The sequence below is a fragment of the Notothenia rossii genome (genome assembly GCF_949606895.1).
Source record: "Notothenia rossii genome assembly, chromosome: 11".
NCBI lineage: Eukaryota > Metazoa > Chordata > Actinopteri > Perciformes > Nototheniidae > Notothenia > Notothenia rossii.
This window is the reverse complement of record NC_136910.1, coordinates 33,128,206-33,144,785: the sequence shown is the minus strand read 5'-3', so window position 1 is coordinate 33,144,785 and position 16,580 is coordinate 33,128,206. Positions and strand designations below refer to the sequence as shown.

At 41.3% G+C, this 16,580-nt stretch overlaps 1 protein-coding gene across 4 annotated transcripts in view; it reads left to right on the top strand.

Moving 5' to 3' along the window:
- The window catches only part of sec16a (SEC16 homolog A, endoplasmic reticulum export factor), a 31,301-nt gene extending 18,968 nt beyond the window's left edge, over positions 1-12,333 (top strand). The window contains exons 23-31 of one of the 4 annotated variants that reach the window (XM_079660108.1): positions 352-444; positions 1,971-2,027; positions 2,124-2,232; positions 3,561-3,698; positions 3,836-3,912; positions 5,353-5,424; positions 5,796-5,834; positions 7,350-7,418; positions 11,099-12,333. In XM_079660108.1, the coding sequence (XP_079516234.1) occupies positions 352-444; positions 1,971-2,027; positions 2,124-2,232; positions 3,561-3,698; positions 3,836-3,912; positions 5,353-5,424; positions 5,796-5,834; positions 7,350-7,418; positions 11,099-11,173 (729 nt within the window). In that variant the 3' untranslated portion in view covers positions 11,174-12,333. Of the gene's footprint in view, positions 1-351; positions 445-1,970; positions 2,028-2,123; positions 2,233-3,560; positions 3,699-3,835; positions 3,913-5,352; positions 5,425-5,795; positions 5,856-7,349; positions 7,419-11,098 lie in introns of all 4 variants that reach the window. The other 3 variants (XM_079660107.1, XM_079660109.1, XM_079660110.1) reach the window with 3 other exon arrangements.
- The last annotated feature ends 4,247 nt before the right edge of the window (positions 12,334-16,580 follow it).

The window sequence follows — 16,580 nt, the reverse complement described above, 5'->3', positions numbered from 1 at the left end:
ACATCATGTTTTGTGTAGCTCAGTTTCATTAGAACTCGGGTCCAGGTAGCTTGCATGGATTCTGTCCATGGAAACGGGCAACCTTTCCTCCACAATGTAGCTGAATTAAACCCGTTTATCTCTGCTATGAGAGTCTGAGATATGTGCTCCGTCTCTTCATCCATGAACTCGAAAGCGAAAAGGGATGTTGCATTTTTCTGTCCTCCAGTTATGCAGATAGTTGAAGACCTTAAAAACGCAGGGCACGAGCTGAGTAACTAATGTAATTACTGCTGTTATCAACAGGTACGCGTTACTTTGTTGCAGGTTTCCCCAAACACTGCTAATCAGTGCTATTTCTTTGTCTCAAAGGGTGGAGGTGGTGGAGGAGTCGGAGGCTTGCTGAGCTGGATCATTAGGAAGGGGAAGAACGAGGCTCACCTGCCGGACGACAATGACAAATCTGTGAGTTAGAGGTGTTATTTCTGCAGGTCTTATATTCAAGTACCTCTGTGTTCGGGTTGTGTGTATTTATCTAAGAAGGGACAATGCACATTACATCCAGGATCAGTCCTCGGCCCCACCCTTTTCACCATATACATATCCCCCCTTGGTCGTGTCATCAGCCGGCATGGAATATCTTTCCATTGCTATGCTGATGACACACAGCTCTAGCAAACCCAACCCCCTCTGCACCTCTGCCATCATCCACAATAACCACATGCCTGGAGGAGATAAAGGTGTGGATGAAGCACAACTTCCTCCAGATAAACAGCTCCAAGACTGAAGCCATTTTTATTGGCACTCCACATCAGGTCCGTTCATCCGCCATCACCAGCATCACCTTCTCCGGTCAGAACATTCCACTCTCATCAACGGTTACCAATCTGGGAGTTAAAATGGATCCTCACCTGAACTTTGAGGCCCACATCAAGCAAATATGCAAGACCTCTTTCTACCACCTGAGAAATATTGCGAAACTCCGCCCCACACTCAGTCTGCCAGATGCTGAAAAACTTGTCCACGCCTTTGTCTCCTCCAGGCTGGACTACTGTAATGCACTTCTCATTCCTAGCAAGAACATCCAGAAGCTGCAATACATCCAAAACACCGCTGCTAGGATCCTGATGAGAGTGCGGAAGTACGAACACATCACACCCATCCTCAAATCACTGCACTGGCTCCCGGTCTCAATCAGGATTGACTACAAAATCACCCTCTTCACTCATCAGTGCATATATGGAAATGCTCCCTCCTACATCAAGGAATTGCTCACCCCACAAACCTCCACGAGGAACCTACGTTCAGTAAAGGCAAACCTCCTCATCCCACCAAGGACAAAACTGAAGACCATGGGAGACCGTGCCTTCTGCTCCGCTGCTCCAAGACTGTGGAATGCCCTCCCAAACCAGCTGACGACACCACAGACTGTGGTGTCGTCAGCTGGCTTTCAAAAAAGGCCTAAAAACACACCTTTTTAGAATAGCCTTTAACTAGATTTTAAATCCCCCACATTATGCCATGCCGGCATGAATGTCACAGCTTTTATTATGTTGTTTTTAATTGTTTTTAAATAGTTTTTTATTGGTTTTGTGGTTTTGTTTCACCCTTTTTAATTTTGTAGCACTTTGAGTTTTGTTTACGTAAATGAAAAGTGCGCTTATAAATAAAATATATTATTATTATTATTATTAACACAACACTTGAGTCCATCATTTGCATGTGTCAGATAAAGCCAAAGGGGCTCATTTTCATCTGCAGTCCCTGGCAAACAGACAAGAGCACATTTGCACAGACAGAAACACATGAGCACAATGACAGCACATTTAAGATCACATTAATACTAGCCTTCTTAACACATAAAAACATGTGCATCAGCACAGATAAATGTTTATAGGCACAAAGAATGACAGAAATAATGAAATAACCCCTGATCCAGATCATGCACATGTGAGCAGCAGTAATGACAGCCCTGTGTTCTTTACTGTCAGATCGTTTGGGACGAACAGAAGCAGAGATGGGTGGACATGAACGAGCCTGAGCAGGAGGTCCGTACTGCATCAGATCCACAGCTATCACAACACACTGGATTTGTGTATATCATTTAAGATCAACCAGTCCTGATTTAATGTTGTTTTTTTCAGAGTAAGCCTCCTCCTCCTCCCCCCTGCTTCCCCAAGATGCCTCAGATGGCTGGGCCCACTGCCCCCCCGAGTGGGGGTCCGCCTGTCAACATGTTCTCCAGGAGGGCAGGTGAGGTTCACGCCATGATAAACCTTCAATTACAAGATGTTGATGAAACAAATGGAGATACAACAATCAGTCGACAAATCCTCCGCAACTTTTTTTTGATAATAGATTAATCTTAATGCTACGTTCACACCGGACGCGATGCGAATATTCGCTTCGCTCTAATCGCTCAACTTTCACCGCGGCTTACAGTTTGTTTTATCGCGTCATTCAAAACAGACATACCGTTGACGCGCCGCTGGCTCGGGAGCTACAACCACAACAAAATGAACATATTTTACCGTGATTAAATTGTAATACACGTTTCTAAATGATGCCGACGTAACAACATACTGTTAGTAAAAACCATGAATTAATCCTTGACAAGTCTGCAGACAAGACGGCAGGCGAAAAACCTTTTAAAATGCTTGTTTTCTGAATGGAGATTGGGTCGACCAGGCTAAGCTAACGTTGTATATGCTCACTCCACACTCATAACACCGGCCTACAGACATAAATAAACCAGCGACTGTATTCGCCATGACACAGACGGTCTGTGGTTTGTACTTTTTTAACTTCTGTACCGTTTCTGAACAGATATGAGGAGCTGATCTCTGTGTGCTAACAGCTAATGGCTGATGTTTTCTGGTTGAACGTCAGTGACGGCAGGCTGAGATCCTCACCTCTGATTGGCTTCCGCGAGAACGAGTCACGTGAATTTGACGCTCGAGTTGAAAAAATTGAACTCTCGCGTTTGACGCGGCCCCCTTCAATCGCGTGATTAGCGCCGCGTCCACCGCTTCATGCGTACCGTCGGAGCGAATTCGCGTTTGATCGCGTCTCTGCATTGACTTTCCATGTAATCGCGCCGCCCCCAAACGTCGCATCGCGTCCGGTGTGAACGCAGCATTGGAGTAGTTTTATCTGTCTTATATCATATTAAATGGGAGGCGTGTGGCGCAGTGGATAGAGCCTTGGTGTTCGGATCAGGGGGGCACAGTTTCAAACCCCACTGCAGTCAGCATGTTGTGTCCCTGAGACACTTCACCCCAAATTGCTCCTGTGGGGATTGCCCACAGTATTGAGTATGTAAGTTGCTTTGGATAAAAGTGTCTAACAAGTAACATGTCATGTAAATAAAAAAAATTGGGTTTGGGACAGATAAACTTAAGACATTTGAAGACATCACCTTGGGCTTTGAGTAACTGGAATCGATATTTTTCACTATTTTATGACATTTGATAGACTCATCCATTATATAGTCTTCAATCGCAGCCCTAAAATCAACCTAATATACAGCCTTCGCACAAACATCTGTCTCTTGCCTCTCACATGCGTTTCTTTCCTCTCAGGCACAAAGAGCAGATATGTGGATGTCCTGAACCCCAGCAGAGCTGCTAAACCTGGAGGATTCGCCCCCGCTCCGGCAGACTTCTTCGCTCCTCTGGCTCCAATGTCCATGCCTGCTAACCTGTTTGTGCCTAGCTCAGGTGTGTTGGTGTCAAGATGAAGTGTATATGTGGAGCAGTGACATTCACAAGCAAGGTTCAGAAGTCTTTTTGTTTGGGAGAAAACTTAGTACAATAAAGAGTTGAAGTGATGTAATGTTGTTCTGTCTCTGGTTTAGCTCCTAACGACCAACAGCCTCTGGAGGGAAGTGAAGGAGGACATCAGGAGCAGAACTCACCAAACGCTGCTCCACAGGTATCTATTTCTCTTTAGTGGTGAACGTCATAAGTTCAAAAGGAAATATATTGATAGTTTTAAATGTCACCTATTATGCTAAATCCATTTTTGTATGTGTTTTATTGATAAGCATGTGTCCCCTCTAGTTGTCTCTGTTTGTCCTGATCCATCGATATAAAAACCTGTCTGAAAATGAGCTGATCAGATTTTGGCCAATTTAAGATGTCACAATGTTTTTTTGGGTCATGCAACCATTAGCCCAGGGGTGTCCAAACTACGGCCCGGGGGAAAAAATGCGGCCTGTGATCCATTTTTATTTGGCCCGCAGCAAATTCTAAAAGTACAATGGAATATGGCCCACAGCTGGAACTTGTGATGGTCTTATATAGTATTTCTTAAACATAAATGTTAACATAGAGTATATAACATAGTGTGTGTTAATAAGCCCACTTTTCAAATAAACTCAGTCAATTAAAGTTAAGAACTTTTTTTGAGAATGTATTTGCATAAATAGCTACATTTGATAGATTTTGCTCACTTTTTACTTACCTTATGAGATAAGTTTTTCTGTATGTGGCCCTCTGTGAAAAAACCGTGCATTAGCTAATAACCAAACAAGGTCACCCCCGCACACCTTGTTGCCTGAATCTCCTCCTAGAGCACGATTGTTTTGCTTTTTTAACCAATCACTTCACAGAGGGGCGTGGCCAGCAGCAGCTTATTAGCATTTAAAGCTACAGACACAGAATCAGCACTTTTGAAACAGGGCTGAAACAGAGGGGATTATGGGATGCTGCCAAACACTTCAGAGACATGTTTGTATATATCTGAGACCTGGAATATATTGATGAAAAAGAGTATAATAGGAGACCTTTTAATATGTATCGGCTTTGTGAATAATTTTTATCATGCTTATCAAATAGTGTCATTTATGAGTATTAGAGCCATTGTAGGTGAATATTCTGAGAGAAATTGATATTCTCTGCTATTTATGTTGCACATTTAGGTGAAAAAAAGTCAGAAAGATCATTATTTTGCACATCGATTCATTTTGCGGTCATCCTCATCCCGCCACATATTTTTTAACTTCAGATGCCTCATGCTCTCAGGGTTTGTTTTGAGGGTTTTTGAAGATGTTGAGTCCATTTCTGAAATGTTCAGTATCAAAAATGGCAGTTTTAACCAGAAAATACCAATAGTTGTACTCTGTGGACTGATTTTGAGGAATTTTGGGTTGATTTTGAAGATTTAGGGGACTCATCTGATTGGACAGATTGCTTATTTATTTGAAAAACAGTTGTCCACAGTAGAGATAATCATTTTAATGTTGTGCTCTCTATATCCAATGTTTACAACACTACTCATAGTAGTCAATAGAGTTCATTTAGCCAGTCATGAGATACAAAGGTAGATCTGTTCTTATCCATTTTCCTTTCTGTTGCATTTTATTTTGTTTAGATTTTCAGCCCCACGTTGTTACCCCCCGCTCCAGAAGGTCATCTCGTGCTGGATGGCTCTCAGTCCGGGGAGGTAAGAAACTTTCCTCCTGCTGTAGCCACACAGTGCCATCCTGCCACTGATTCATGATGCTCCACACTAACAGCCAGTGCGTGCAGTGGGCTTATTTGTATGAATCTACGTTAAAAAAAGCGAGAGAAACGACATGGGAATGCATGCACGTCCATTTTAAAACTTTCCGCATAATCATGCTAAATGCGCAGCCTGGGTAAAAAGTAAAAATCTGTGTTCCATAATCTTATCCTCTTCATGAATCGTAATTTTGTAACGCTGGTTTTCGTTGTGACCTGGTGGATGAAATCTAATGTAGTGCATGTGAGGATTATTGACATGGGTTTGTGTTTTCTGTTGTCTACTGTTTATTTCCCTTCTGCTGTCTTTAGCTCTCACGTTCTAGCTCAATGAGTTCTTTATCACGCGAAGTGAGTCAGCATTTAAACCAGGTACCTTCTGCTGGGCCTCGATTGGTCCCCCCCTCACCCCTGCCTGCCCCCCCCCCCCCCCCCCCCCCCCACACACCCAGCTCACCACATTACTAGCAGCCCAACTCACTGTCTGCACCCAGAGCTCCCCCCCGACCACCTCACTCAGGATGTCTGCTGCTCTCCTGCCTGCCGTCTCCAGCATCCCTCACTTTACTCTCAATCTGTTTCCAACAAACACATCTAATCTAATCGGAGATGCAGTGAAGTCCTTATTTTGAGATACGCTGAATGTTGCTCTGTTGTTCCACAAATCTGGTCCCAACTAAAATATTTCATCAACAATCAAAAGATTCACCATGACACAAAGTACATTATGTTCCCCTCTAAATGAAGCCTTCTGGCTTTGGAGATTTTAGGGCTAATGTAAGGTTGACATTTGATGTTTTTAATATAATGTCTTCACATAACGATATCACCTTTTGAAGGTCCTATAACACTCTTTGTTGTATTTGGTATTAAATCATTATTATTTATATATATTTTTAATAGAAGGTTACTATAATATGTTTTATATCTAAAGCATGTAAGAACACAGCTACTAATACTAAATGAAAAAAACATCAGCTAGCAACTCCTTAGAATAATTTACTATGATATAAAAAAATGTACATAATCTGTACCTTTTTATCTCGCACGTACAATCAATGATGTCAGTTTTTCCTCAAAATACACGGCACGGTCACTGTCAAATCTAATACCACAGTATACTGCAATATGGGCACACTTTTGCCCCCCTATTTGACATGTGTTGTTCAGAATGTCTTGAAATCTTCCTCAGACATTTATCTTTCCCTCAAGAATTCATTCTAACAACTTTGGTGATACATGAGACCTTGAAAAGAGTAAACATTCCCTACATCGTCACTTTTTAGCTGTTGAAACATTTTTGGTTTAAAAAAACACTGTTGTTCTAGGAAGAGATTCAGGTGATAAGGTGTGGGGGGGGGGGGGTTACATTGGTTGGTTATTGGTTATTGGTTAATGGTTGCACAACCCAAATAAACATTGAGACATCACAAAGTGGCAATCTGATAGGCTCATTTTCAGACAGGGTTTATATAGAAGGATCAGTACAAAAGGAGAGGGGGACTTTCAGAGTCTCTGAACACTGAGGGGACATGTGTTGATGTATACAAGGATAACAGCTTAGCTTACTTTTAAAGCCCTGCTGTGTCTACACAGCCTCACAGAGCTGCTGACATTTCTCTTTTAAAAGTCTTTATACTACAGCAGAGTCCTACCTTAAGTCACTACAGATCAGAGTGAGCCTGCTGGAGACGCTGCTTGTTGTCACCGCACCGCTTCAATAACCCTCCACCCTGCATGCTCACTACAGCCAGCCTCACCTGTTTGCCGTTGCTTTTCCTTGCTTCTGTTTTAATTATGTTGTTGAAACATCAAAGTGTGGAGTGCCTCAGCACACACTGTAGTAACTTTGTGTGTTCTTTGCAGAGCCCCCCTGCCCCCGGACCTCCACCCGCTGGAGGCGTCACCTTTTATAACCCTGCACAGTTTGCACAGGTGAGGATTTAGGATTTTAGTTTCGATAATAATAGTTTTGTTATTTAAGGCACAGTGGCTAATAAGGTTAATGTATACAGTGGGGCAAAAAAGTATTTAGTCAGCCACCAATTGTGCAAGTTCTCCGACTTAAAAAGATGAGAGGCCTGTAATTTTCATCCTAGGTATACCTCAACTATGAGAGACAAAATGAGAAAAAAGAAATCCATAAAATCACATTGTCTGATTTTTATAGAATTTATTTGCAAATTATGGTGGAAAATAAGTATTTGGTCAATTACAAAAGTTCATCTCAATACTTTGTTATATACCCTTTGTTGGCAATGACAGAGGTCAAACATTTTCTGTAAGTCTTCACAAGGTTTTCACACACTGTTGCTGGTATTTTGGCCCATTCCTCCATGCAGATCTCCTCTTGAGCAGTGATGTTTTGGAGCTGTCGCTGGGCAATACAGACTTTCAACTCGCTCCAAAGATTTTCTATGGGGTTGATATCTGGAGACTGGCTAGGCCACTCCAGGACCTTGAAATGCTTCTTACGAAGCCACTCCTTCGTTGCCCGGGCGGTGTGTTTGGGGTCATTGTCATGCTGAAAGACCCAGCCACGTTTCATCTTCAATGCCCTTGCTGAAGGAAGGATGTTGTCACTCAAAATCTCACGATACATGCCCCATTCATTCTTTCCTTTACACGGATCAGTCGTCCTGGTCCCTTTGCAGAAAACAGCCCCAAAGCATGATGTTTCCACCCCCATGTTTCACAGTAGGTATGGTGTTCTTTGGATGCAACTCAGCATTCTTTCTCCTCCAAACACGTCTAGTTGAGTTTTTACCAAAAAGTTATATTTTGGTTTCATCTGACCATATGACATTCTCCCAATCCTCTTCTGGATCATCTAAATCAGGCATTCTCAAAGTCCGGACTCCGGTCCAGATCCGGACCAAACCACAACTGTCTCTGGACTCTGAGCAAATTATACTTTTCATATGTGTTATCTGCGAGACATCGCCACAATGCAACGAGTCAAAATGTTCCGCTATGTCCATTACAAACAGCGCTCTGCATGTCCGACTGTTCCACTGTCTGTGTGCTTCTGTTAACGCATTGGTCCAATCACATTCAGCATCCCGTCAGCGTATTTTTCCCCCACCAACAGTCTGCGAAACAGAGGCACAGTAGGGCGGGTGTTTGCGGAATGCTGGTGGGAAAAATGCGTGTGTTTTATTAAAAAAGAAAAAAAAAAAAAAAAAAGTCAGAGCGAGAGTTAACAGCTCATCTAGTTGCATCTGTACTGTAGCTAGTAGCCTAGTTTCACCTACTGGGGTGGCATGGGGGGGCAACTGCTACGCTCAAAATAGGCCTTGCCACCCCAGCTGCCATCCCAGTTGGCAGCTTTGTTTTGAAAGAGAAGTTGTGGCTCATTGGACATTTATGAGAGAAAGTCTCTAATGTACGAGTGCAAGTGAATGCACGCCTTGTAACCCCTCCCCCGGACCTGGCGTGAGCGTGGAAATATGATTGGCGGCGATTTCATTTGAACGGTACGGTGCAAAACGAGAGGCATTCGGATCAAGTACTGAAGGAATGAGGTATTTGCGGTCTACAATGACAGAGAAGAGACTGTCAGGTTGGCTGTACTCAGCATTGAATCAAAACGCACTAAAGCTGTTGATCTTAATACGTTTGTGAGGCGTTTTTTCTGAACAAGATGGTAATCGCCGCATTCAGCTGTAATAGACATGTCAACTTGATGCTCTGCTCACGGATGAGCATACAAAACTGTTAAGATGATGACCTTACGTGTGTAAATATAGGTTTTTCTTTGCGGGGGTCTGCCCCCAAAAAACTGTTTTAAGTCCTGAGAAAGTCAAATAAGACGGTGTGTAAAACTACATTGCCCAGCCAAAAGAAAGTAACCACTTTGATTGAACTAGGCCAGTAGGTAAGGGCTTTCCACTGGATCATAACTGAAGTTTAAAAGAATGCATGACTGAAGTGATGGAGACCATGTTTAAAGGCAAACTAAAAGAGGAAATAACAGGTCAAATCAAGCAAATCCCCATCTCAGATTCCACAGCAACCAGAAGAACATAAATACTGGCTGGTGATTTGATGAATCAGCTTTGTGATGGAATACAAAATGCACAGTGCATTTCCTTAGCGGTGGATGAGTCCACTGACACCACTGACAATGCTCAGTTGCTGGTGTTTGTGAGTTTTTATGATGAGGCAAAGGGGGAGTTTGTTGAAGATGTGTTGGGCCTGACGAACCTCAGTGGACACACAAGGGGGCAAGACATTAATAAAGCAATAATGGGAATGCTGAATGAAAGAGGGTGCAGCTGCCTTTATTCATAACTGTGCAGCTCTTACACTGCGACTCTGAGGGATCGAGCACAGACACAATAACAATGAAAACTGTTGCATACAGATTATTTTTGTTTTTGCAACCTCGTGTTAAGAATCTTGTTGTAATTGTTTAAAGGTTTGAATGGCCGTAATAAACGGACCTTTGTCTTATTGAAAAAAAAATGTTGGACCTTTAAGATTTGTATTTGAGTACCCCTGATCTAAATGCTCTCTAGCAAACTTCAGACGGGCCTGGACATGTACTGGCTTAAGCAGGGGGACACGTCTGGCACTGCAGGATTTGAGTCCCTGGCGGCGTAGTGTGTTACTGATGGTAGCCTTTGTTACTTTGGTCCCAGCTCTCTGCAGGTCATTGACTAGGTCCCCCCGTGTGGTTCTGGGATTTTTGCTCACCGTTCTTGTGATCATTTTGACCCCACGGGGTGAGATCTTGCGTGGAGCCCCAGATCGAGGGAGATTATCAGTGGTCTTGTATGTCTTCCATTTTCTAATAATTGCTCCCACAGTTGATTTCTTCACCCCAAGCTGCTTACCTATTGCAGATTCAGTCTTCCCAGCCTGGTGCAGGTCTACAATTTTGTTTCTGGTGTCCTTTGACAGCTCTTTGGTCTTGGCCATAGTGGAGTTTGGAGTGTGACTGTTTGAGGTTGTGGACAGGTGTCTTTTATACTGATAACGAGTTCAAACAGGTGCCATTAATACAGTTAACAAGTGGAGGACAGAGGAGGCTCTTAAAGAAGAAGTTACAGGTCTGTGAGCGCCAGAAATCTTTTTCGTTTGTAGGTGACCAAATACTTATTTTCCACCATAATTTGCAAATAAATTCTTTAAACATCAGACAATGTGATTTTCTGGATTTTTTTTTTTTCATTTTGTCTCTCATAGTTGAGGGTATACCTAGGATGAAAATTACAGGCCTCATCTTTTTAAGTGGGAGAACTTGCACAATTGGTGGCTGACTAAATACTTTTTTGCCCCACTGTAGGTGAAAAAGAAAGGATAGAGCCAGGGGTATAGAGCATATAATATATATTATAAATATATATAATGCTAAATCTATTGTGGATTATTTTCTTATATATTTCATTTTAATTGTATTTTATTTTGATAACATTTGATTAAAAAGACACACATTTTATAACATGACTGTGTGTCTTCAATCTTAGAGAATTTCAGATTTGTAAGTACCCCCAGACCTGTCATTTAATTGATTGTTTTCTATTTACAATACCCTAATGTATTCTTTAAAAAGTGCTCTTATTTCTTCTTCTTTTCACTTCTTAAAGTTTGTTTTTTATCCCTTCTCTCAGGCGAGTGCACCATCGGGGGGGGGACACCGCCCCGGGCGTTTGGGCGGACAGCGGCAGTACCCACTGTCAAAATAACCCCCTCCTGTAGAGAGATGGTGGAAACAGACTTGTTGTTGGACAAAGAGATGAAGCACATGGACCTACTGCTCTCTGCGAAAGGACCCTTCGTTCTGCCCGCGACGAAGGGGAGCAGACTCAGTCTCCATCTTCATTGTTAACCACTCTTCCATCAGTTCAGTAATCGTCACTGGTGAATTTTAAACAGGCTTTTGAAAGGCTTTTTTTCCTGCTTCCACACAGGAAACAGACGGATAGATTTTAGGCTTGTACCATGGATGCATTCATACGAGAAACTGAAAAATAAACGTGTTGCTCCCCTCAGATCTAACACTGTTAACAGAACGATCAACACATGGTCATGTTTTAGGTTTCCCTCTTTGTGTCTGAAGTCCAAATGTTTGATTGTTTGTATGTGTGAAAGGATAGAAAGAAAGACAGTGGAACCTTTTAATTTCAGACTGTGGACTTAATCTGTAAACTGGAGATGGCATTTTGTGTGAGAATAAATCCAGTGTGTCGTTTGCTTTTCCTCCAGTGAAGGAAACATGTTGCACGACACACAAGAGACAGGATACAGATGGATACAGATATTCAGATATTTATTTAAATGTCCTCCTGCCCATAAATAACTCTTGACTTAAAGATGTGTTTGATGGTGTCACCAAAACAAGGGGTCTTCAGAACAGCAGGAATCGGAAATAAAACTGTTTTAAATGTTGCTTAAAATAAATCTATCCAAATGTTTGTATATCAGATTGATTGTATTTATGAGCTGTAGGCAAAAAGCTGTGTGTGTGTGGAGAGCAACACATTTTTTCTGATTAGCTTTGAAGAAATGCATCTATGATTCATCAGAGAGCAATGATGTGGATTCCTATTCTGATCGTTTGTACCGGCCGCTTCTGCAGACAAATAAATCTTTATCTAAATTGTGAAATGAGTAACTTGTACTCTTAAATACTTCCTTGTCATTTTTAATTTTCTGATGTGATTTTTTATTTGAATAGTTTGCCGTCCCAAATGTTTGATTTAATGATTTTTTAGACATCCGGTTGTGATTTTTTGTTTCAAAGAAGGAAATAGTTATTTTCCAAGTGTTTAGAATGTCTCATTAACATAAAAGAGTGAAAACTAAATGGTAATAAAGTTATTTTTAAGCTCTGTAGCACTTTGAACCATGTCTATTGGTTTTATTCTTTACAGAATGTCTTGTTTTAAAATGAAGTGAGTGTTAATATTATAAATGAGCCCTATCATGCTCATGTTCAGTATGTAGTGTCTCTATTTTAAAGAGTCCTCTCCTGCTGATGTTCAAGTGTATATCAGTATGTAGTGTCTCTACTTTAAAGAGTCCTCTCTGGCTGATGTTCAAGTGTATATCAGTGTGTAGTGTCTCTACTTTAAAGAGTCCTCTCCGGCTGATGTTCAGAGGCCGTATTCACAAAGCATTTTATCTTACCGCTAGTAGTGCTCCTAACTCACGCTAAAACATTTCTACGTAGGAGTTTTTTCTTAAAAGTTATTCACAAAGCCGCTGAGACCTACTCATACTAAGGATACATCAGTAAGAGTGAACTAAGAGTGACTCGCCGTTGCTATGGATTACATAAATTCTCGTGCATGAGTTTAGAAGCGGTCAGTACGGTGATTGGTTGTTCAGAGCAGGCGGTCTCGGTGAAACTCATCCGCAACATCCCACAAACGAGCCCACTAAATCACCGAAAAACAAGGAAATAGCCTAGGCTAGAAATGTATTCCTATCAAATAGTTATGGACAGTGCAGTTAGCAGAATACACGCATGATGACAAGTTTGTACAGACCACGATAATGACGTTGTATATGCACGTTAAAGAGAGAGAGCAAACAATAAAAATACGTAAATTGCATTAAATCAAGGAGGCAATTAAAAGCACCCTGCAAACTATTATCCAATGAGCATATTTCCAGCACTTAAACACTTTCAATAACAGCCCATACCGCCGTTCAAGTCCCCCTATCATGATGAATGAAAGTGAAGACAAAGTTAAACGCAAGTGACACCCAACTGGTACATGGTGCCTCTCAAAAAGCTGCCTCAGACCGCTCTCCATTAAAATACGCGAATCATGGGTAGATCCAGGCCACTTTGCAACAACATCAAGAATGTTAAAAGTTGCATCAAAAACAATCTGCGTGTTGATGGAATGTACTTTCTTTATATTGACGAACACGTCCTCATCTTTTGATGGTGCACCGGGCATACCTGCATTGCCATGAAGTTGGCTTTGATCCTGTGTAGTTGTTGATTGTCCAAAGGAAACCGGATAAACTGTTGGCTGATATGTGGTCTAGAGAGCGTGTTGATGGTTTGGTTTATGGCACGCCTGACTGATGGTTGCGATATTCCTAAATCGTCTGCATTGCAAAGTTGCATTTTCCCTGTTGCTAAATATCTTTAGTGTTGCCAAACATTTCATTTCCGGACTAATCGGGTTATTCCTGTTAGTCGGGGATGTTATTGCATCCCGCACTAATTCCACAACAAGTTTGATACCCTCACAATTTAGCCTATATCTCTTGATCAATTCACAGTCTTCCATTGTCTCCAAAACATTTCGTCTCGCAGCCATTTTCAGATTCTTTGTGAATAGGTCTTACTGAGTTAGGAGTCCTCTCGAGGACTTTTAAGCTCTCCTAAACTTAGGTGCTACTTTTAAGCCTAAAATACTTGCTCTTAGTGCATAAAATTAGGAGTCCTAAATTTAAGACTGACACGCCCATTATGTTTAGGAGTTTCTCCTAAATTCGCCAGTTAGGAGCTACTTTTAGACCTAAGATCCTTTGTGAATACGGCCCCTGGTGTATATCAGTATCTAGTGACTCTACTTTAAAGAGTCCTCTCCTGCTGATGTTCAGGGGCCTCATTTATAAAGGGATATACGATCAAAAAATGGCGTACGCCAGTTTCTACGCAATGTTTGCGATTTATAAAATACTAACTTGACGGGAAAACGTGCGGTCCTCCACGCAAACTCTAACCCATGCGATGAAATACGAATGAATGGCACCGGAGTGATTACACTAAGCACAAAAACGGGAGAGACGAGAAACTGCGACACCGTTGTCAGAAGCAAGACTGGAGAGAAATATGTGGAAATAATACCATAAATAAAATGTTACCTCTCATTTATCATATATGAAGAATTCATTTTTCAAACATTGATCAAAGCCAATCTTAAAATTATTAAACAAGCGCCTGTTTGCGACTCCTCAGTACACACAAAAACATAACTTGGAGAAATAAATAAATATGTACATGTTATTTAAAACCACCTCGAATATGTTGTGTTAATGTTATGAAATGTTTTCTCATAAATTATGTGGTAAGCAGGAGGACAGAATAACGTCTAAACTGACGCCGTTTTGCATTTCTATAGGTTGTAGATACGAGCATGGTTTTATATACTACCATGTTAGTAGTTATTTTCATGCCGCATTCATCTCATTAGTATGCATAAAAAAGTGACAGGTCACACCTCCCCCAATTATGCAAATGAGCTAAGTCCCGCCTCCCATTTGGTCAAGGTGTGATATCCCAAGTAGGTGTGATATCCCAAGTAGGTGTGAGATCCGTCGATAGGAGGGGGTGATGTGTATTCACAGGTGTGAAAAAGCCCCCACTGTAGTGCCTTATGGCGTCAAAAGAATAAAAAAATAAAATGCTGTTTCAATCACATTAGTATGCATAAAAAGTGACAGGTGGGCCCGCCCCCAAGTGTGTGTGTGTGTGTGTGTGTGTGTGTGTGCGTGTGTGCGTGCGTGCGTGCGTGCGTGCGTGCGTGCGTGCGTGCGTGCGTGTGTGTGTGTGTGTGTGTGTGTGACGGTCTCCCCTAACCCCTGCTGTGGACCGGGGCTACATAAAATCTTATTTTAGCCCCTAAAGAAAAGCCCACCATAAACATAATAATTAAAAATAGTATTGATGTATGTTACCACTTTCCTTCTTCATCAGACAGCCCCTTTCTAACGGGAATCTAACCTAACATCTACTCTCGTCTCAAAGCCTCCTTCCTTCTGCGGTGATGCAGGCAAATGCTGCCCCTCTCTACTATACTAAAGTCACCATACAAACGTTATTGTCCTATCTAAATTAGATTAAGGTTTTAATATGATTTGTGTTAATTAGTTTACTATGAGGAAGTCTCTGTCTACATTGAAAGGATTAGACTGATGGTTGTAAATTGTTTTGAGCCATTGACCTGGCTAAGGGTTTATAAGGATAGTTTATACAGCAAGAGAAAGGTGATTATGAACCACCCAGGCATTTCTTCTCTGCGTTTTCCTGACCTGGATCTGATCCTGAAAAACTCTGGTAAGTACTTCATATAATTATTAAATGTTGTATGTTGTGTGTTAAAAAACCTTTGTGTATATATTATATTTATTGTGTATTAGCACTATGATTCATAATGGTTTTTAAGTTTTGGGGAGACTGTTAACTAATGTTGAAGTACTTTAGTGGATGGGATGGAGTCTCACACAGTGTCTGTGAAGGTGTGTGTGTGTGTGTGTGTGTGTGTGTGTGTGTGTGTGTGTGTGTGTGTGTGTGTGTGTGTGTGTGAGCCTAGCCCTGCCCCCTCCTCCCCCCCTTCCTGCCATCTTATCACTAGACAGAGGGGGGATGGAATTTAAAAACAGTTACCTTACACTTGTATTTGTTCTCTCTAAAACACAGTGTCTGTAAAGGTGGGGGAGACTGTCTCCCCCCTTCCTGCCATCTCTCTGTTTCTGCTGATGTGTAAAATATACAAAATAACGTTTTATATACTTACTCTCTTGTTAAAAGGTGATGAAGTTTGCAGCGTAAGCCAGCCATCAGTGTTCTAGTTTTAAGGTTTTGCATACCTCAAAGTGTGTCTAAAAGTATCTTGGCAAGAGAAAAAAGCCAAAATCCGCCTCGGCCATTAAAAAGAAACTGAATTCCTTACAAAGTACTTCATATAACACTGTTTCTATGAAACAATGCAGTCTTGATAACTTTACTTGACTAACATAACTTTTTTAAATATATGTTTTTAGATGCTTTACTTTGATTTCTTTCATGTTATTTTAACACAATGTTACTTTTTTCATATTTTTTCAACATACTGTGATATTTTGTTTTTGTCTTTCTCTCCTTTTTCCATTATATTTTTGAAAAACTACATAGTGATTTTTAGCAAAATACAACATGCAACTAATACATTATACAATATTACGACTTTTTGCGATATTTTCAACACAATATACTTGTACCTTTTTGTTTTGTTTGTAGGGCTTCAAGATATTTTGCATGTCATGCATAAACACGGTGTCATCTTTCTCGAAACTGACGTGCTATCCGTTTTACAAACAAGTTATTTTTCTGCTTCTTCATCCTCTGAATTTGAACCACAACTTGTC